This window comes from Uranotaenia lowii, chromosome 3, assembly GCF_029784155.1.
Source record: "Uranotaenia lowii strain MFRU-FL chromosome 3, ASM2978415v1, whole genome shotgun sequence".
Classification (NCBI taxonomy): Eukaryota; Metazoa; Arthropoda; class Insecta; order Diptera; family Culicidae; genus Uranotaenia; species Uranotaenia lowii.
Window position 1 is genome coordinate 109,384,910 of NC_073693.1, and position 22,927 is coordinate 109,407,836.

The 22,927-nt window shown below is 39.2% G+C and overlaps 1 protein-coding gene across 1 annotated transcript in view; it reads right to left on the minus strand.

Moving 5' to 3' along the window:
• Window positions 1–22,927, minus strand: part of LOC129750825 (eukaryotic translation initiation factor 5B-like) — a 205,171-nt gene that overhangs the window by 155,250 nt on the left and 26,994 nt on the right. Inside the window, exons 2-3 of the mRNA XM_055745905.1 lie at window positions 21,634–21,829; window positions 19,944–20,051 (exon numbers count right to left, since the gene is read on the minus strand). Coding sequence (XP_055601880.1) covers window positions 19,944–20,051; window positions 21,634–21,829 — 304 coding nt within the window. The remainder of the gene's footprint in view (window positions 1–19,943; window positions 20,052–21,633; window positions 21,830–22,927) is intronic.

The window sequence follows — 22,927 nt, forward strand, 5'->3', positions numbered from 1 at the left end:
GATGGTGGTACTAAGAAACCTGGATCAGATAAGTTCAATTTGCGTTAGTGAGTCTCCGAAACATTTGGCGCTCACACATCCCCTAACGAACTGCACTGCACTGTAAGTTTTTGTGAATCGCTGCCTGCGGAATGCTATCCGTCTAAGTGGCCTGTCAACTGGATCTCAAACGTGGAACTATATTGCCGGTTTCATCAAAAGACGCTAGAAATCGAGATTCGGGAACGTAAGTGGAGATGGATTGGGCACACGCTGCGAAGAACGAAACGAGAATTGCAGAGAGGCGTTTGACTGGAATTCAAATGGGCATCGAAAAAGAGGCAGGCAAAGAAGCTCGTGACAGCCCAGCCGCTGAAATCCGCAGAATTGACAAGGTTTTCGTGACGACGTTGGCCCTATGCGGCGGAAAATCGGCGCCGGACCCTTAGGTAAGTAAACGTGGACATAACCTCAAAGAGGACACTCCTGCAAACGAATTCTGGATATGGCATTCCCGCATGCTGGCAGAGTTCGGAAAGGTTCATAAACGAATCTCGAGAGTCGCGAGTTTCGGGAAGGATTCTGAGCGACCAATTGTATGGTCAGTAATGATTTTCTAGAAAGGGTTTCGCAAGTAGAAAGTTCAAAGACGTTCGTTTCGTAATGGATTTTAAAACAGCCAATCGAATGATCAGTAACGATTTTCTAGATTGATATCAGCAGATCATCTGCGGCGGTGGAGGAGATCTACCGTAAACTGAAACGCGTATAGGATACTTCGTCCAAGACGAAGTATATGCTGGCCTACTGATCCGAGACAAGATCACAGACACAGACAATGACTTCAGCCGTGGGTCCGGCGGCGAATGATCAGCGGAAGTCGTGCCTACTATGGACTCCACAAGCAACTGCGGTCGAGAAGACTTAGCTTTCACACAAACTGTAATCTGTACACGACGCTCATTAGACCGGTTGTTCTCTTCGGGCACAAGACATGAATATTGTTCGAGGAGGACCTGCGCACACTCGGAGTATTCGAGCGACTAACCATCTTTGGCGGCGTGCAGGAGAACGCTGATACGCTGGCAAGGACATGTAGCGAGATCAGTGAATCACGACTTCCTTCATTGTGAATACTCTGGCAATGTATCGAAATACGACTAGATCTTTTTTAAGATGTAAAGGAAGGATTGGCGGTAACATCTTTAGTACCTTAAAAAGTGGAGTTCCGATAACAACCTGGCAAGTCAGCTTCGCCAACTGTCGCTGGATTACACACCTAGCAGATGACTTCACTTGCGTTGGTCTGGTTCTAATCCCGGGTCTCGTAAGAATCCAGACCAACCCTGTGTTCCTGAAGGCATGGTATATAAAAAAAATTGTATACTGTGGAAGCAAGTGAGTGGCAAGGTTCAAGGGCACAGTAATCGATCGTGGAGTTCAACACCATGCTGGATGAACTCTCTGACGAGCTGTAGTATGGAAGTGCTGTAGTCATATGAGAAGATTTTAACGCTCGGAACCCGCTCAATGAATGCTTTCGCAATGCTGGAGGTCGACCTGTGCATTGCTGCGGGGATAAGACTTGATCTTCTTCGCAGTGGACGATGGGAATAGGGCATTCTACGATCGGGGAATATCCACGGGTAGAGTGGCTCTCGACGCCGGGTGAGCCATTCGAGTCGTAGTAGGATGCCGTCTTCGTCGGGAATCATCTGAGTAGTTGGGCTAAGTTTCGCGCGTGTGGAGATAAAAGGTCGAGCTTCGAGTCGTTAGAGGAGAGGTTACTCCTCGAGTCTTCAGGAGGAGAGGTTCGTGTGGTCAACTCCGAGTCTTTACGATAGGAGGTCGAGTCTCGAGTTGGAAGAGGAGAGATCAGGCCTTAAATCAACAAGTGGATAGTCGCGAAGAGGAGAGGTTTATGTGGGAATCTCGAGTCATTGTGAGGAGATGTTGGTTCTCAACTCGTTCGAGGAGAGTTCAGACTACCAGTCGTAAGGATGAGAGGTTTTGCTGAACGTGGTCTCGTCTAAGAGTTTTTTCCTAGGAGCGCACAAGCACGTATAGACCTCCCACTATTGAGCCTAGTGTGTTAAACAGTTTGAGATGGGAACTAGGTTTGCGGCCCCAGGTGGAGTTTAGGGAGTAGGGGGTATACACGGAGTATATCATGAGTCTTCCCATTGTTTCCATGGACCCAGAGTAGCAAACTGGGAGGACGCGATGGCTCGCCGTGCCTTGGAATACACTCCGTGAACCGGTCTTTTATGCATTATTAGGGCACACGGACGGGCAAAAAGGAGAGGGGTTCGAGCAACACTAAGCGGAGCCATGACTACAAGTCGTTAGAGGAGAGGTTATTGGTCTCTAGCAGTGGTCTCGAACAGAGGCGGAGCGCACGATAGTCGTGGTAATCAAGCAAGCCTCGAGTTACGAGTAAAGGCCGGACCCCAAGTCGTCAAGGGAAAGATCCTTAGTTTTGAAGAAGAAGCAGGGTATATACGCAGGAGTTTTGACTTTGAGCGAAGAAACGCGAACTTGGTCTCCCATCACGAGTACAGCCTTCGTTGCAGGTTCAGTTGGAAATTATGACTCCAGACCTCCGGTGGACTTTATAGCGTAGTGGTAAACATATCTAGAGTCGACCAAATTGCACCCATGAACCCAGAGTAGCATACTGGGAAGTGGCGGTGGCACGCTGTGCCTAGGAATATAGTCCGTAAAAAGGATTTACCACCTGGGAAAGGCAGGTTTCAGTGGTGGAACAGAGTTATCTTTATTCAGGTTTGTTAGTCAAGTCCTTAAACAACTACCCATTACATTAGCGATAGCTATTTGTCACTTTCCACTTCTCATATTCCCTAACTGGAAAAGTACTCATTTCTCAATGAGTACTTTGATACTCTTACCCAGAATATTTGGCAACACTATTGTGTTACCACGATTCTAATTTGAGTACTCTCGCCTAACCGTGTGATGATGTAAACATTTGTACCGCGTTCATCATCATCACCTGTATCAGCAATTATTGATCAATTGTTCGATTGCGAATTGAACATAGCAAGAGGAACCCAAACAAACAATGTTTTGGTTCGGATCGTTTCAGCAGAAGTCTGCTGCCGTTGAAGGATGCCGTTAGGAAACCGTAAGCTTCAATATCAACTTATAAAAAGTGCTTATTGGAGGATAGTAGGGATCTGTTTTCAAATCCTATTCCTGACCTGAGGTTATGTATTGGCTTTTCGGTCTTATCAGGTCAATTATAACACTTTTTATATGTGCTTCATCCAACGTTATCAAGGAACTGAAATTAAATACAGGAGCATAAAACATATTTTCTCATAATTAATATTAACATTAACTACTGACTCGGACATTCGTGTTATTGTCCAAAGCAGATGCACTCCTACAGCGTTCATCAATCGTCGGGATTCTGGCTATAAATTTTGAATTTGAATTCTCATTTCATGTCGGAAGTGAGGAGGAAAGCTTGCGTGTGACTTACGTGCCCAATATTCTGGTATCGGCCAGGGCGTCGGCGCCTACTCCGTCGTTTTGGAACACGTCCGTGGCAAAACTTCTATCACTCGACAACACTCAACATCCAGAGCGACACAGACGGGAGAGCAATCTCGTACGGCGGAGTGTTTCACTCTCTTGCAAACACTCGCAAGCACTCATGGACGCCGGGTTCTGGCGGTAAAGAAAACGCTACGAAAACTCAAACAATAATAACAAACAGTGAGTCGAGTGACAGAAGTTTTGCCACGGACGTGTTCCAAAACGACGGAGTAGGCGCCGACGCGCTGGCCGATACCAGAATATTGGGCACGTAAGTCACACGCAAGCTTTCCTCCTCACTTCCGACATGAAATGAGAATTCAAATTCAAAATTTATAGCCAGAATCCCGACGATTGATGAACGCTGTAGGAGTGCATCTGCTTTGGACAATAACACGAATGTCCAAGTGAGTAGTTAATGTTTATATTAATTATGAGAAAATATGTTTTATGCTCCTGTATTTAATTTTAGTTCCTTGATAAAGAATTAATATAATTCGAAACGTTGGATGAAGCACATATAAAAAGTGTTATAATTGACCTGATAAGACCGAAAAGCCAATACATAACCTCAAAATTATTCCCGGTCGAACAACAAATTGATCAAGAAGATGGCTCAATTCCTGACCTACAAAATGGAAACTTAGTTACGAACTTTTGATCTTATTATTTTTCTCCAAATTCAAATGAACATACTCTTTTGAAAATTAAAAAAAAAGAGTAAAAAGTTTAACGTACTTAACAAAATATTATTCTTTCCATTTGAAATGCGCATTCGACACAAAACTCGCCCCATTCAGAGAGAAAGGTAAAAGCCACACGCGTTCCATCATCATCATCTACGCAGCGAGCACACAGTCTGCGTGCGCGGAAGTAGAAAATTTATGGGAAATTTCCTCCAGATTCCCGATAATCCGCACCGGCCGTTGCGTCCGCCCTAAGTTAGAGCCGTTACGCTGCTGCCATTCATTCATTGATGATGACGACGACGACGATGATGAGAAGGAGGAATGGCGATGCTAAGCATAATGACGATCGGAAGTAAATCGGAAGTATCGGATTGTTGCCGGGCCAGAGGGGCCTGAGAGCTGTTACGCCTCTTTCTATCCCTCCTTGACCCGTATCTGCCTTCCCGGCCGTTTTCATTCATTCCCATACACGGCAGCAACTGAATTGTACATCCGGACTACGACCGGATCTAACTATTCACGTGGAGGAAGCCGGCCGGTGCGACGAGCGAGAAGTCGTACGCCAAATAGTTTCTTGTTTCTCGGTGAGTCAGCAGTAAGTTGATTTTCTTGCCTTGGGTTCGGATTCCACGCGATTCGGTTCTAATCGTATTAAAGAAACTGGCATTTGGAGCAAGGAAATAGAGTTGGGTTGGGAAGAAGTCGAAAAGGGGCAGAGGTTCGTTACACAAAAACCATCGTCGGAAATCCGGAAGGAAGTCGAAATTAATGCCTGCTACCAGCCGAACGACCGGCATATAATAAATACACAACACACACATTCTCTCTCCCTCTCTTGCTCACTTCAGCACATGTGGGTATAGTTTGCTTGCTGGAGCAATTTTATGAATGAAACACTAATCAACGGTCGTCCGGGAAGAACGGTTTCGTGAGTGAGAATGGCAGTTGGAATGAATGAATGGCAGACCGGCAGTTGGTTCGATCGTTCAGGAAGTATGAATGAATCAGTCAGTCAGCCGTTTGGTTGTTGGGATTTCGGTTGGGAACAGATCGGAATGAATGAATGGGCGCGACATGAAAGTGGCGTGTTTACGACAGCAGCGTGGCGAAAAAACCCGCACACGAGACACAATTTCTGCTTATTTGAAGAATTTGTTCTTTTGAAAACTTGAAAACTGCCGGCCGGACGCTCCAGCAATCAATGGGAAGCTATTAAGCTAGGAAACGGACGTGTGCACTTTAGATAGGTAGGTATAAGCAATTAAGGCGCGAATAATGACCAGACTGCCCTGGAGGAACGCGCCTTCTTCCGGTGTGCGCCGCCAAAGGGAGGCTTGATGCCGGAACAAAATTTGTCGCGTTTGGTGGCGGTTAACAAGGTGTATCCCGGATCTTAAGACGGCTTAATTTCCAGGTAAAATTCTACTGATAATTGAGGAAATTTAAACAAGTTGATAAGGGTATTTCGTTATAAAATCCGTTGGTTTAACCTTATTTTTCGTTTCAGAAATCTATATTTCTCGTTAGTAAAAAAAAATCGCTACTAAATAACAGGGTAAAAAATCAACACTCAACACAATATAAAATGATATAATTTTCTAAATAAACTCATTTTTGGTCGAATTGTTTTATGAATCTTTCTGATAACAATAATATCAATACATACATTATGGATTATATTCCATATAAAGCCTCAGATTAAAAAAAAAAAACAGGGCAACAAAATTCAGTCGTTGGTACAAATAATTTAAGAGCTTATTTTTGAATAATTTTGAGGCACCATCTATACATCTATGTTTTTTTTTTAATTCAGTTCGAGATTTTGATATGACTTAGGAAAAAATGTGTTCACTTTTTTTGGAAAAACTAAACAACATTCATTTAAAAATTTGAAAATAAAGATTTCAATTCATAGATCAACTTTCCCGAAGACTGCTAGTAATTTTGAATTCTGGGAAAAAGTTATAGAAGTTTTCTTATTGTTAATTTTCCCATTTCAGCAAAATACGAGAATTTTGACGAAATTTTCAAGAACATTTTAGCCAACATAGGCAAAAAAGGTGTTACCTTGCGAAATGAATAAAAGAAAAAATAGATGATCCCTGAGTTCAAAATACCAGTTGGGAGATATTTTCTACTAAGTAAATTTTTGTGTATAGTTTTGTTTATACTAAGCACGTTTTTTCGCAAGGCTTTCATAGAAAAAAAACACAGTATTGGAGTTTATTTCAACTAAAACATTCAGAATATTTCCTCATTATATGATGACCGGAAATATCATGATCTCTACAATTTCAAGGTTCTGTGTTTTTGGCAAAACAAAAAATAAGTTATACGAATCGACTCCAAAATCCTGTGACGATTTTCTGTAATTTTGATATTATGAATCTTTAAAACACGTCATACGATAACATATTGAGTTATTTTTTACAAATTTTAAATAAAACATTAATCAATTGATTTGGTTTAAACGAAATCATAAACTATATTATTTAACTTTCATGGATTTGAGTCCAAAATTCAATGTCAAAAGTGACTTCAAAGATTTTTATTTGAATTTCTAAAAATCTTTTAATTTTGAGAAAAAAAAAATTAATAATATGTGATCTAAAACACCGATTCTGGATCGAAATTTGGATCAAAATTTTGTTAACTAACAGATTTTAGATACCGCAAAGCTCATTTTATTTCTTTTGTCCCAAGACTTACGTCACACATCTCATTCACTTATCAAGCCTTACAACTAAGGTTCTAGAAATAACAGAAAAATCTATAATTTCACTGAATTTTGGGAAAAATGAATCACAGAATCTGTGTCACAGAACACAGAATTTTGGAAAGATTAGTAATGTCAATTGATTTTTCTTATGTAAATTATGAAAAAAAAAAACCATTTTCATAGCTTTTTAATAAAATTAATGCTCTTTTCTTCACCGTCACAGAATTTTTGGATTAAATCACCGAAAATCAGATTTATTTCGCAAAAAAACTGAATTTTTTTCGGCAACCTTCATCTTATGATTCACATCTTTTGCCTCATGTACATATAATCTTTGCACGACTTACGCATAACGTTTCACGTCTTGGGCTTGTGATATAGCTCAGTTGGCAAGTTCGTTGCCTCCTGAGCCGATGTCCATGAGTTTGAGCCCAAGAGTAAACATCGAACACAGTTGTACCGGATAAGTTTTTCAATAATTGTCCGCCAACTGCAACGTTGATATAAAGTCGCGAATGCCATAATGGTAAAACGACTATAATCGAAACAAAAAAAAAGTTTCACGTTTTACATCTCATGTCTCACTTCTCACGTCTTACGTTTAACTCCTCACCTCTCAAATCTTCCCATTTCTTGTCAAACGTCTCACGACTTACATCTCACATCTAACTTCTCAAGTCCACAGCCCACGTATCATTCTCTGATGTCTTACGTGAGCCATGAGATGTGAAACCATGAGACGCGTCAAGCATCGTACAGCTCATGTACTATCTTCTTCAATCTTACGTTTAAAGTCTCACGTCTGATGCTTTCACGGTTCACGTCTAACGTTCCACGTCTAACGACTTACGTCTCACATCTCACGTCTCAAATCTTCATACCTCACTAATCCTCACCATTTGTCACACCTCGTGCCTTACATTTCAAGTCTCATGTTTCATCTGTACGCGTCTTACGTGTCACCTTATCTTTTTTTCGCCTCACATCTCAGTTCTTTCCTTATACCGTCTCATCATCTCACGTCCTGCTTCTCGAGTCCCACGCAAGGTGGCCAAAAAAAAAATCTGTGTTTTTGACAAAACAAAATATTCTAGAATTTTGTAATTTGAACCTTAAATTCAGTGACAGTATTCTGTGACGCTGTTTTTATGAAGTTTTTTAGGAAATCGTGTGAAACATCAACAAATTGGAAACTTATTATAGTTTTTCATAGAAAACTCAATTTGTTTTCATATTTTCATGCATTAGAATCAGAAATAAAAAGTCGAAAATGACACAAAAAATTTATAATTTTGGAAATCTGTACAAAATCTAGAAACTCTGTGAATTCTGTGAAAATCTTCAAAAATGTGTGATCTGTGACACAGAAACTTGAAGAAATTTTACTCAAAATTATGTCATCATACAGATTTTTCTGTGATTTCGGCAATCCCACGTGGCTTTAGTACATTTAGATTTTCGATTTCTACTCGTTGAGCTTTTCAGCCTATACCCATTTTGAAGGGGTTTCATCCACTTATGGCCATAAACAGCATTTTAAGTAGTGTAGAATCCGCTTCTTGGAGTCCAAGACGGTGTTGCCGGAATAGTGTGCATCTTGTTTGCATTTTCTAAAATGTATTCATTTTTTAAAGTAAAAATTTCAACTATAGTATTGAAGATTCCTCTGAAAAATCTTAGCACTAACATTTGAAACATAGTAGACAAAAATTAAAATTTGAAAAAAATTTGTTTTCTTTTCCAGAACATAAGTTGTTCTTGCTTAAATAACAATTAGGGATCTTGTTTAGTGAGAGAATTTAGACCAAAGTTCAATTAACAGAAATCAAATCCAAAATTCAGACCTCTGACTCAAAACTCAAAATGAAGATGCAAATTTCAAGTTGAAGAAGGCAAGCAGTTTGAGAATAATGTTTTCGGAAGCAAATGTAAATTCAGCATTTAATCACAAGTTAAAATATTTGGAAAAAGAAAACCGATTCGAAACATAACCATGGGACGCGTCTAGCATTATAGCTCATGTACCATCTTCTAACGTCTCACGTCTGATGCTTGACTACAAGAACAAGAGACGTTAGGTAAGCTGATTGGACAGTTCAGGGTGTGTTTCACATTTTTTCAGTTATCCTGGAGCAGTGAGCAACTGAGCCAAAAATTTCTGCATTCTCGGAGGAAAATTTTCGACTTGTCTCGCATTTTCCCGATGGATTTCAAATCCCGACTTTTTTCCGCATTTCCCGACTTTCCCGAATGAGTGTTAACCCTGTAAAATACAGTTCTATTTACTCAGAATGTTTGCCATAAGATAAGATTCAACGAGGTTTTATAAAGCAAAATATCACTTTGCGTTAGAATTACAAAGTTTTATTATTTCTTACAAATACTATTTTTATTCGATTTTTTAAGTATATGTCAAAGTTTATATTTAGGAGGAATAAGGACAAGAGTTTTAGTTACGGCAGGGTTGCTAGCAATTTTTCGAAACTGCAAAGTGTTTTCCGGGATTCTCGGTTGAAAATGATGATTTTTCCGGTTTTATTAGTTTGAATATGAAAACATGGTGAAAAAATCAATGCAAAGCTTTAACATTTTCAACAACTTTCTCCCTAAACTTCTCGACCACCATTCCGCTATCATGACGAATACTTGAATAACTTTTAATTGTTCGTATTCTTTTCACACTAAACTGTCTTCAGAAAATATTGGGAAGAATTCAAAGAAATTCGCAGATTAATCGTTTTGCTCTACAATTTTAGCTAGACTGTCTTGATTTTGAAATTCCAACGATTTTGAGGCTCTTTTGAACCACTGAGGAAATTTTATGTTTTTTTTCCAAGAATTTATCCAGAACTGTAGCAAAAAATTATAGAAACTTTGATGTCAAAAAATTAAACTGGTTGTCGAAAACAAGGTCACAAAGAAGATATTTCTGAAAGAGAGATAGACACTCCATTTGATGACTGATGAACGAAAAAGAATGAAAATGCAGAAGAATATTTTTATTATAAACACGCTTCATTACAAATTTTATTATAAACACGCAAACGGCCCCCCTCTTACTTACAACACAAAAATGAAATGAACACTCGGCACAAAAAAAACTTTATGAGTTAAATGCTTTAATAGAACTACATGTTTAAAAAAATAGAAACACGCATAAGCTTTGAAAAATCTGTTATAAAAATAGTAGGTACATGTTCATGGGGTAAATCTATACTTCGAAACGGTCAAAAATTACTCTTCAATTTAAAAATACATTTGGAAATATATAAGAAAATTTGCAAAAAAAATTACAATATGACAATTTTTGCAGTGGTGTGCTGAAATTCCCAGTTTGCCAGTGATGCAATTAAACTCCAGAGTTTTTACCGGTTTGCTAGCAACCCACAATAAAGTTGAAGGATACATAATCGATAAAAATTTGAAGTTTGAATCAATTATCTACCCGTAATTGTTGCGGCCGAAACCTTTTCGCATATCTTAAATTACGTTATCATCGACCGCCACGTGCCAAAAAGCGCACGACTTCCGAGAATTTGCGGACTCCCTGGTTTACGAAAGAACTGCTCAACTGAAAACGCCGAAGATATGTGTCCTTAGAAATCATCATAAGCTCAAATCCTCCCAAACTAAGGATGTTTATCGAAGACTGAACTCCGCTTATAAAAAACCAACGTTGTGACCAAAATTATCTTTTCCGAGTACAACGTAACCTCAAGTTCAACCCAAAATCGTTCTGGAAGCATGTCAAAAGTCAGCGGAATAAACCTGGAATTCCAATTCAAATGTTTCTGGACGGCAACACTGCGACCTCTGATCAGGGAATCAAAAAATCGTTATCCTCTGATGGAATTCACACATCAAAACAGCTGTGAGAGAGTTTTGTCGGAGAATATTCTCAGAACTAGAACTGACTGAGAGAAAATAATTTCGGTCATTGGAAAGGGATGAGAAGTCATCATGTTCTTATATTTATCGCTAAGTGTTAAGCAAGTGATAAACCAGTTATAATCATCAGATCTGTTCGATTTGCTTCCCTGGCTCTGATAGCGGAATCAGAGCTCTCTTTGCTCAAAAAATCTCGAGTACCTTTGCTACAGCTTCAACATCTCAGAACACATGGAGATTGCTGTTAGAAATGCTTTATGTGCAATCTCCAAACTTTTCGAATTAGTCGTCATGGATCCGATTTTCTCGCTCTTTAAGCAAAATTTCACGACAATTGATCTGTTGACCTTTACCTCCTATGTGCACGAAAGTTTTGCTGACGCCATTTGTACTGATTTGTCAGCAACATTTGATAAGGTGAACTACGATATTGCCATTGGTAAGCTTGGACGCTTAGGATTCTGTGAACCTTTATTTGGCTGGATCCGCAGTTGCTTAACTGGATGTATATTGACAGCTGGAGGGACACTGGAGACACTCTCTCCAACCAGTTCTCTGCCTTCTCCGGTGTGCCTCAAGGAAGTCACCTAGGACCGATCATTTTCCTAATCTATTTCGATGTGCCCTCACTTCTCGACGGCCCGAAACTTTGTTATTCTGATGATCTTAAACTGTTCTACACCATAAACGATCAGGACGACATTGTTTTCCTGCAAAACCAATTCCATGTACAGTGGTGCGACATCAACTGCCTGCCTCTGAATCGCAGGAAATGTGCAGTTATCAGTTTCTCACGAAGATGGCAGCCTTTTGCGCGAAACACTTCTTAGGAGATGAATCCATTGCGCAAGTGGAACACATCAATGATCTGGGCGTAATACTCGACCGTAAGCTGAAATTCAAAACACATACGAACTACGTCGTCGATAAAGCTTTTGGAAACCTCGGATTTTTATTTCGAGTGGCCAAGAACTTCAAGGACTTGTACTGCCTGAAGAGCCTATATTGCAGCATAGTTCGATCCATCCTCGAATACGCATCAGCTGTCTGGTTTCCCTAGTACCAGAACGGTACCGAGCGACTCACCCTCTTATGCCCTCAGACACCTAAACTGGCAAGACCCGTTTCACCTGCCAAGTTACGAACATCGATGTCGTTTCATAGACATGGATACTCTTCAAGCCCGGTGAAATGTAACACCAGCCTCTTCGGTGTTATAAAAACGTTCAACCACTTTTCCGAGCTCATCGACTTAGACGTATCGAGAGATGTTTTCCGAAGAAAAGTTATAAGTATGTTGAGAAATCATTAGTTAGATCTAAATTTTGTTTTATTTTAATTTTAAGTGATCATTTGGAACTATACTTGGTCTGTTGATTGAATAAGCCTACCCGATATTAAGCTCACCCCTTTTCTGATGGAGAGGAAAGCTGCTTCATGGACAAAAAAATGTGAGTTGAAATTGGTTCCGGTGGACAAAACTTTGGACCGGAAAGTCATGCATGCTAATTCTAGTAAGAAGACTGCTCCAGTGCGGGAAGTGGCCATAAAAGAGGGATCCCCTCGTAGCACCGTCCATCGTGTCATGGTAAGATTGGGTCTAAAGACATAAGAAGCAGAAGAAGCCTAAGCGGAGCCAAAAACAATCTGCTTCTGTCAAACTAAGAGCTCATAAGGATGACCAACGGCTGTGGGAAAGTCGGTATGCGTTATCATCGACGACGACATTCACTGCAAGTTAGATTACAAAACGCATCCGGGTGACCAGTATTACACTGTTCGGGATGGACAAAGTGTTGAGAAGACGGATACAATCACAGATAAAGATACGGATCAATTTTTACAGAAAACATCAGTGAAAAGGCAATGGTTTGGCAAGCCATATTTGAGGGTGGCATGCTTTCCAAGCCGTTCGTGACCACACAAAGCTTAGACCGTATCGAATCCGCCAAATTTTCCTCAAGCGAGTCTAATTTAATCATTTGGGTTCATACCAAATCGTAATTGAAAAAACATGTAAAGTCTGTAGATTCTAACGAAAACTTCACAACGGACTGGAAAAAAGTGTCCAAAATCATCACAATTCGGTCTGTGCTGAAGCTAATAAGCAGTCTTCGATAGAAAATTTGATCACTGGCCTACGACTGACTGGACTGTATTGAATCATTGTAGAAGAAAACTATAGAGATCAGAAAAGTGAAATAAAATTCAATTTGCTCCTGGAATGTGTTTAAACTGTTCGTTTTTGTTGAAACCCACGATTGGCAATTCGCGTATTGACGATCGCTGGTGGAATTAACAATCGCTAGTGTAGAATGTACATATGTAAGGACCTTACTAAGATAGCAAACAAACGATAACTCTATTTCACCACTGAAACCTGCGTTTTCAACAGGTTATAGGCCCAGATACGTCTGGATACGGAAGAAAAGAGTTAGTTAGAGGGTTACTCTTAAGAAAATCAGCTTTGCAGTTAGCAAGTGTTCCAGCAGGCAACTCACAGGGACCAACTAGCCCAGGAACGAGCGAGAAGACCATCGAAGAAGCCAGCAGCCAGAGGGCCGCCAGAGTAGAGACCAGCTAGCTAGATGTTCCAGGCCAGCCAGGAGGTTCCGCCGAAGGTCGAGTCCGGAGAGGTTCGCAGATCGAGTCCGGAGAGGTTCGCAGATCGAGTGGGTTACTCATGATTAGCAATTCGCGTATTGACGATCGCTGGCGGAATTAACAATCGCTAGTGTAGAGTGTACGGACCTTACTGAGATGGCAAATAAATGATAACTCCATTCTACTAAAACCAGCGTTTAAATCATGCTGAGACATAATGGGACACCCTATAAACCATTGATGATAATTCAGTCATTTGAAGATTTTTCTGTTAGCTGTAACGTTCAACCTTAAACAGGTGATTGACGGACGAAGAAAACTTTTTGAATGAAATGGAAAAACTCCTTCCCGAAATTCCCTGGAATTGAAAACAACTTTACTACGCCCACCCTTGCCCTCAGCTAGCGTGTCATTCATAGTATTTGAATCCAACTGCAGCAGCCGTCAATGTCGTCTGTTTGTCACACGGTATGACGCCAACGCGACCCGTCGTAGGTATCACGTTTACAAAAGGTGATCCACGACGACGACGTAAGCTTACCGGTGCTGCTGCTGAGGCCACGTGTTTAATCACACGTTGCCGGTTACAAACAAACAACACCATGTGTGGAGGCTTCCTCACTTTTCTACAGTCGCACGCACATGGTTCCGGAGAATATCAGATTTGCATCATCTTGTAAGATTGTCGGTATAACTTTGACAATATCATGCGAATAAATGATAAATGTCAATCGGAACAATAGTAAAAGACAGATTTTTTACGAAAAGCTTTCATATTATGAAACAGTGTAAACCTGAAATGTCATTCTTATTTTCTCAACGTTCCCAACTCGAACAGATGAATGAATGGAAGCGGAAAAATATGAAACATATCGTAAATCAATCAAAAATCTGTTCCTCTTCGTCGTGTGTGGGTGGGAGCGATACCTCGATCTCTCCCCCTTTCCGAATTTAGAAGCTACTGGAATTACAGGACGTCACGAAAAGGTGTTGTGGTTGTTGTTGTCGTAAGCGTTAACCTTCCGTTCACGGAATGTCTTTCCTCGATCCATCAAAGTGAGCCACACACGGCGATGTTTCCAGTCCAGGGGCCGCGGCCAATTCTGTCAAACCCGGCCACTGCTTAGCGCTGATGAGGTGAGCTGATGCATACATGATACGTCCTACTACATATATTCCAGCTGCTGCTTCTGTCGTTTTTGATTCGTTCGTGGAAAGGTTGGAATTTCAATTGTCAGCACGTTTCCTGTTCGTGACTTCAATTTCCGATTGAGCACCTTCTCGCTGGGTTTAGTCGCATAGTTTGTGCTTTAGAATGGGTACACATACGTAAATGGATTCCAAATCCCGGCCGGCGTAGTAGCGTTGAATTTCAACTGAATCGCGATCGCGGCTCGCGAATGTTGTGTGCTAGATCGATACCAATATTTAAAAAAAAATGCATTTGGGAATTTAACGTTGATCGATTACAATTTCCCTGACTAAAAGGAATTCCGCAGCTACTGTAATGACTTTTCGTGACAGCTAAATAAAGCGTCTTGTGAAAAACTCTGTCATTCTGACTTTAGTAAAAAAAAACAAAACTTCTACTCTGCAGCTAATACAACTGTGCTCCAACAGCACTTTTGAATTCCCCATTTTGAATAGCTACCCCCGCGAGCGCGACAAAACTTGGTCGGTTGCCCAACCGAACCGTTTACGATGAATGGACCAAAATGGAAGAGGGTTGGTTGTAAATGGACCGGATATAATAAATTATACTGGAAGCTGCGATAATAAACGATAAAACACAAACGTTTGTTTGGCGCTCGCGCTCAGTTTTTGCTAAACAGCGACGACCGGGCACGGCCGGCGCGTTTGGTATAAGCCGTGCAAACATTATCGCGCTAGATGACGTTACTCAATCGTTGAACGTTTGATAGAATTGTTTTTTAAGCTGTTTTTTCTTCAATGATTTTTCTAAAATAATGCATTACTTAGTTTGAAGTTTAAATATCAAAATTGACAAATGTATCAATTAGTTTCCCCCTTCTATATCAGATTAGGTTATCACTTCTACTTATTGAATTTCAACTTTCATCAGTTTTTATTCAACTTCCTTTCCACATCTTTAGAACTAAATTTCTAACTATTTTTTCGCAAACTAAGGTTATGAATGTATTTTTATCTATACCCTGCTGTGATTTTTGTTCTGCCTTTTCTTTCTTATCATCTTTCCTAAACTTTTTGTTTTTTTTTCATCCTCTTTACTGTTTTTTGTCTCTATTATTTCGTCCTTTTTGATCTCTCATCTCTTATCTCTCATATTTCACCTCTCATCTCTCATCTCTCATCTTTCATCTCTTATCTCTTATCTCTTATCTCTTATCTCTCATCTCTCATCTCTCATCTCTCATCTCTCATCTCTCATCTCTCATCTCTCATCTCTCATCTCTCATCTCTCATCTCTCATCTCTCATCTCTCATCTCTCATCTCTCATCTCTCATCTCTCATCTCTCATCTCTCATCTCTCATCTCTCATCTCTCATCTCTCATCTCTCATCTCTCATCTCTCATCTCTCATCTCTCATCTCTCATCTCTCATCTCTCATCTCTCATCTCTCATCTCTCATCTCTCATCTCTCATCTCTCATCTCTCATCTCTCATCTCTCATCTCTCATCTCTCATCTCTCATCTCTCATCTCTCATCTCTCATCTCTCATCTCTCATCTCTCATCTCTCATCTCTCATCTCTCATCTCTCATCTCTCATCTCTCATCTCTCATCTCTCATCTCTCATCTCTCATCTCTTATCTCTCATCTCTCATCTCTTATCTCTTATCTCTCATCCCTCATCTCTCATCTCTCATCTTTAATCTCTCATCTCTCACCTCTAATTTCTTATCTCTCATCTCTCATTTCTCATCTCTCATCTCTCAACGTTAATCCTCGTCTCTCATCTCTCGTTTCTCATCTCTCATCTATCATAGTTTATCCTCGTCTCTCATATCTCATTTCTCAACGTTAATCCACGTCTCTCATCGCTCATCCTCGTCTCTCATCGCTAATCCTCTTCTCTTATCACTAAACCTTTATCTCTCATCCCTTTTATCTGTCTACTATTTGATCTGTAATATTTGTATCCTTATTTGATTTCTGAGTAATGTTCCTCTCTTGTATTCCTTTTAATATTTCAAATTTTGTTTTGGAAAAAAATAAAGAAAACGGAGAATCCTTTGTTTTTATTTTCTTTTTTACATAACATTCTATTATCAATTCTTCCTTTTTTTTCCTTTTATCCATGTTCATCCTTTTGTCTCATTTCTCCTTTTCTCCATCTTTCTTTTATTTTCCTTATAACTTTCAATATTTTTTATCCTTTTTTACTACTTTCTGTTAAAAACCGTTTTAAACATTCTCTTTAAACCTTTGATAAGTTTTACTTATCTGTCCTTTTATCCTTACTTTAATCCACTGCTGATACTTCATTTTAATATAACTTTTTTCCCTTTTGTATCCTCTCTTTTTTCCTTTTAAGACAAAAACTATTTCATCCACTATAGATACTCTTTTCATAATTTTTTCAATCCTCTATTTTGCCAATTTTTTTTATCCTGTCTTTGATCTTCTATTTTCTCTTCTTTTATCGCTCTTTTATTTATATTTTTTATTTCCTCTTCTTGAACTATTTATATATCTTTCATCTTTTACTTTCTTCGCTTTTTTTCTTTGCATCTTTTCGTCTTTGTTTTCTTTTAATTTACATTTTCTCACTCGGCGTTCAGAACTACGGTTTTATCGGCTAGGTTAATAATTGTTCATTTTTAATTCTCTTCTCGTTTTTCAAATTTATATTTTATTTCCCTACTACCCTGTCTATTTTTAACTTTAGCCTTCTTTATTGTCCCCTTCTGAATCCTTTCCTTATCCGTTCTTCTATTTACTTTTTGACCTTTCTTTTGTCCTTTCTATAATTACTTTTTTATCTTCTCCCTTATCCACAATTTTATGCTATCTTTGTACTTTTTTAATCACTGTTTTTATCCTCTAAAATGTTCTTTTTATCCTTTTTTTTATCCTGTCTTCTATTCCCTCTTTTATTCTCTCTTTTATCCTCTCTTTTATCCTCTCTTTTATCCTCTCATCTATCCTTGCTTCTATCCTCTCTTTTATCTTCTCTTCTATCTTATCTTCTATCCTTTCTTCTATCCTCACTTCAAACTTCTTTTTTCCCCTATTCTTTCTTATCATCCTCTCTTCTATTCTATCTTTATTCTCTCTTTAATCCTCTCTTCTATCCTTGCTTCTATCCCCTCTTCAATCTTCTCATCTATCCTCTCTTCTATCTTCTCTTCTATCCTTTCTTCTAACCTCATTTCAAACTTTTTTTTTCTATTCTCTATTTTTTCTTATCATTTTCTCTTCTATTCTATCTTTTATTCACTCTTTGATTCTCTCTTTTATCCTCTCTTTTATCCTTTCTTTTATCCTCTCTTCTATCCTCTCTTCTATCCTCTCTTCTACCCTCTCTTCTATCCTCTCTTCTACCCTCTCTTTTATCCTCTCTTCTATCCTTGCTTCTATCCCCTCTTCTATCTTCTCTTCCATCTTCTCTTTTATTCTTTTTTCTATTCTAACTTCTATTCTCTCTTCTATCTTCTCTTCTATCCTTTCTTTCTTCGAACCTCACTTCAAACTTTTTTTCTATCCTCTATTTTTTCTTATTATCATCTCTTTAGTTCTATCTTTTTTTCTCTCTTTTATCCTCTTTATCCTTGCTTCTATACCCTCTTCCATCTTCTCTTCTATCATCTCTTCTATGTTCTCTTTTATTCTTTTTTCTATCCTCTCTTCTATCTTCTCTTCTATGTTCTCTTCTACCTTCATTTTTATTAATTTTTTCTTACTTTTTGACTCATCTTGGCTCCATTTTTACTGCTTTCCTTCTTTTAAGTTCGAGCATGCAACTCTCTTGAAATTCTCGACTCCAAATTGTCGACATAAAACCACCGATTTTTGACTCTTGAGTTTCGGCACCGAATTCTAAAAACTATAATCTCAACAAATAATCTAATTGATTGACTTTCGATTCTCAACACTCTTACCTCGACTCTCAATTTCTGGCCGTAAATTCAAAATTCTTGATACCCTATTATTTATTATTTTTCCTACTGTTGCAATGCTTCAATTTTCTCAAGTTTTATTCTGAAGCGTGATTTCAATCATCGAATCTCGATTCTAATTTCATGACAAGAAAGTCCATTTTTAACAATCTTAGATTAAGAGGTTCTGATGGAAAGTTTTGAGTTTTAGCTCTAGTGAAAATTTCGATTTTCGACTCCGGACTCAGAATTACCGTTTCTAGAATCCCGTCTCTCAACTTTCAGCTTTCGACTCTCGACTTTTTAAACCCAATCTTCCACTCTCGATGAATGCCGATACTGACTATTTGATCACCGCAATTAGCACTTTAAGCTCTTGGTTCTAGGCAGCGTTGCCAGATCTACGGATTTCAGAATTTCCTGAGGATTTTTTACGAATTATCAAAAAAAACAGGGATTCTACGGAAAAACGGAAATTCTACCTGAGGACCGAAAAAAGGTCATAAAGTTTCATTTTGGTAAAATCAGCAGCGGTTCACAATCAGGCAACGCTGGAACTAGGTTTCCATTCTTTACTCTCATCTCTCTCTCATCTGCATACAAAAAAAAATCTCTCAACTGTCGAGTCTCAACTCTCAACCAACTATCTAATGTTACCCGTCAACTCTCTCAATTTCAGTTCTCAACTCACTCACTCGATTTTCAATTATTTATTTCCTTTTCTGGTCAATCATCGGCTCTCGGCTCTATTTTTTATATTTGTAAAATTCTTAACTCTTGAACTTCAACCTTAAACTCTCGGGCATTAACTCTCAACTGTCAGCTTTTAGTCCTTAAATTTATTAGTAACTCTTTATACTCTCAACTCTAAACTTACAACTCTCTATAGTCTCAGCTCTCAACTCTCAACATACAACACTTAAAACTCTACTTAAAATTCCCAACTCAAAACTCGACTTTCAACTATCAACTTATAGTGGTTTATCTTAACTCCCCACTTTTTATTCTCGATTTTTTTTTCTTTGTTTTTTGACTTAGAGCTTTCATCACGAAACTCTCTACTCTATTTTACTTTAATTTCGACTTTTACTCTCAACATTTCATGATTTACAAATTAAGGCTTTTACATCCTAACTTTTAGCTCTAAACTTTCAACTCTAAAGTTCCGACTCTCAAATCACAAAATTAAGCTCTCAGCTCTTAATCTGCAATTTTCAATCTGAATTTAGAGTTCCAACTTTCGCTTTGGGATTATTTGACTTTCGATTCTCAGATTTTTAGTGGCTATTGACACTCGAGTATCATGTTGTAAGTAACATTGATTCTAGGGTATATTTGTTTCATCATTCTGTCACCCCCAATTTAGACCTAAAACTGAATGGAAAAATAGAAATAACAAGTTCATTCAACCTCCACTTACCTCTTTGCTTGGCACACAAATCGGGGTTCCCTCCTTGACGACACCGGCCTCGACGATGACGCCTATCACAATTGGATCACGGGAGTTGAACACAAACTGGGGCAGGATCTGGTATCAGGGCGGAAACGAAAAGAAGAGCAGAAAAAATCGACAATTTTATTAGTTGATTAGGGTTTCGTTATACTACTGCTAGGTTCGGTTTTTCTTGCTGGGCTGAATGGCTGACTGTGGCAAGTGCAGCGAGACTTGGGCGATTTGCCATAGTTTATGATGGTCGTCGTTGTCGTCTCGTATGGCCCGGTTGACAAACCCCATTGAGGTGGAAGAGAGCCTGTCGCGGTGTGCTGTGTATGGTAGGGCCATAAAAAGTAAGAAATAAATTTGAAAATAAAAAAATTAAAACCCCAAAAAGTCACGGCCGGGGAAGGCCGAAGGCGGTCGCCAAAGATTTCCAAAGTAAAATAATCACCGGATATCGTAAAAAAGCGTCTTCCTTCGAATGAAATTTCTTGATGTCTTGTTTTCCTCGGTTTAATAAGGTGGACGGTCACGTGGCGGAAAGGGTCGGATCAGGTCGTGTGTGAGGAAAAGGTATCAATAAACAGGTATCCCATGAGCGGCAGTGTCGCCATCATCATGTAGCACACTCAATCCTCGGAGGCCCAGGGTTTGAACCCGACGAGGAGGCTTGACCTTACATGATATTTTTCTTTCAAGTAGATCCTACCTGGTGCGGTCATTATCGTGTTGGATGCGCGGATCGATTCATTCTGTTTTGTTTCGACTTTGGGTGAACAGGGTCGGTCGCGCTCAGGCCACAGTTAATTGATACCCGAGCCCATTAGGTCTAATTACCGACTGTAAACTGGTTCAGAGATTTGTACCATCGTCGTCGAGTGAAAAATGGAATCTCCCGGTGCCTCGAGTGGGCTCTCTCGATGTTGTTGCCCCACCATTACAGCACCGGATCTTTCCATTCGTCATTTTTCATTTATGAAGCGACCTGAAGATTTCTTCGGATCGATTGGAAACCTGTTTCTACACACAAACCCTACGGGATGTCCACGACCATTCATAATTTGGACCAAACATATAACTTCTTCGCTCTCAAATGGTCACAGTTTTTTTTACCGTGATAAATCATGCGATAGTCATTTTGTTCCGCTCCGGCAGTCGAGATAATCTTTTTGGGAAAAAACGATAGCACTTGTGGGAATCGAGTGGGATCACGACAGAATTACTGATGCTTGCACTGGATGTTAAAAATTTGAAAAAGCGTATACAAAAACAATAATTCATGCTGTTAAGTCTTATACCGCGTTTATTAATCAGAATGACACTTTGCAATAACCTTGAACAACATTCAGAGCTACTTTGAATGGCATGGCCAATGGACATTCAATCAAAAAAAAAATGCAACCCTCAAGGAGCACTACAAACAACTCTATACCAGTGACCAGCTCAAAGAGCCTTTAATTACGAAATGAGCCTGAAGACTGCAATTAGCATTCATCTCATTATCCTTCGAAACCTGAAAACGTTCGACTAGGCTAGGCTAAGCTCAATCACACTATACCGGCACAAGACAGACAGACGGCCATCACAAATCAGGCCCTATGAATCAGGACTATGATATCAAGAGTGCCAATCTGAAGCCTACATCATATGTACAGTATCTAAGCCTACACACCTTAAGTTTGCACGGGAACACCGCGATGGTTTTGAATTCTTCGCGCTTGCGCTGTTTGATCTCCTCCCGGTACGCCATGAACTTGTCGAACAGATGGTAGATGATGTCGGCCTGGAATATCTTGACGCCCAAGCTATCCGCAAGCTCCTGGGCGTCCCGCTCCACCTTGACGTCGAACGCCAGAATGGTGGCGTACCTGAAAAAAAAGAATGGAAGAAAATGTTAAATATGAAAATTATATATTTACACCGAAAATGAATCTTGGCAATGCTCAAAACTCGAAATTGCCAAAAATAGAGCCAATAACACAAGCATAACCAGTAAGGCCGTATTAAGGGGGGGGGGGGGGGCAATTTCCCCGGGCCACCCGGCTGGTGAGGAGAACAAAAAGGTTTAACATTACTACAATCATACTGTTAATATAGTAGCTAAGTAGCGGCTCCCGTGAAAAATATAACGAATAGTTTCTCTCTAATGTAATTTAAGGGGGCCCTCTAGTAAAACTTTTACTGTAAAAGTATTGTAAAAAAATTTCCGCATTTACCGGGCTGAGCAGATTCATACAATTTTGTTCAGAACCTGTTGGTTTTTTGACTTCAAAATTTTCAACACAAAATCTGGACAAGTCATAGCAAAATTGAGTGATTATTAAAAAATCATGAAGAAAATGAAGAAAAATACCTTAAATTTTCACACGTCAGAAAAGTTCAAATCGTTTTTCAAACTCCCAAAAAAAATTGCTAAAGCTAGCTAAAAAAACTGAGCTTAATTTGAATTTTCTGGTTTTTTGAAAATGTAAATAAATCCAGACCGTGGTTTGCTTTGCTTGTCCACTTAGCTTTGAAAGCCCAGGCATGGCCGGAAAAAATAGGAAATTTGGAATACATACCTTACAATAAATATTACCTACACAGTTTCTATTAATTGTACAATGAATAATATAAATAAGGAGGGCCCGGCGAAACAAACATAAGGTTTTGATCATAAATTTTTTTTAAAAAAACTCAAAGTTTGAATAATTTAGATGTAGACTGCCTCAAATGTCTCAAAATCCCATACAAATTTCAGGATCGTTGAGCGACCCCTTCCCGTGATCCGATTAAGCTTAAATTTGACATGAGTTTAGTACTAAGCCTAGGATCAATTTCAGCCTGCAGCGCATAACTTTTTCAAATGTCGGGTCATTTGGGGCACTTTAATATATATGCTATTCATGAATTGATTTATGTTTACTTAATTAAACTAAAAAACTTTGTAATAAACATTTGAGAATTTTATACGGGTTAGTGCCGGG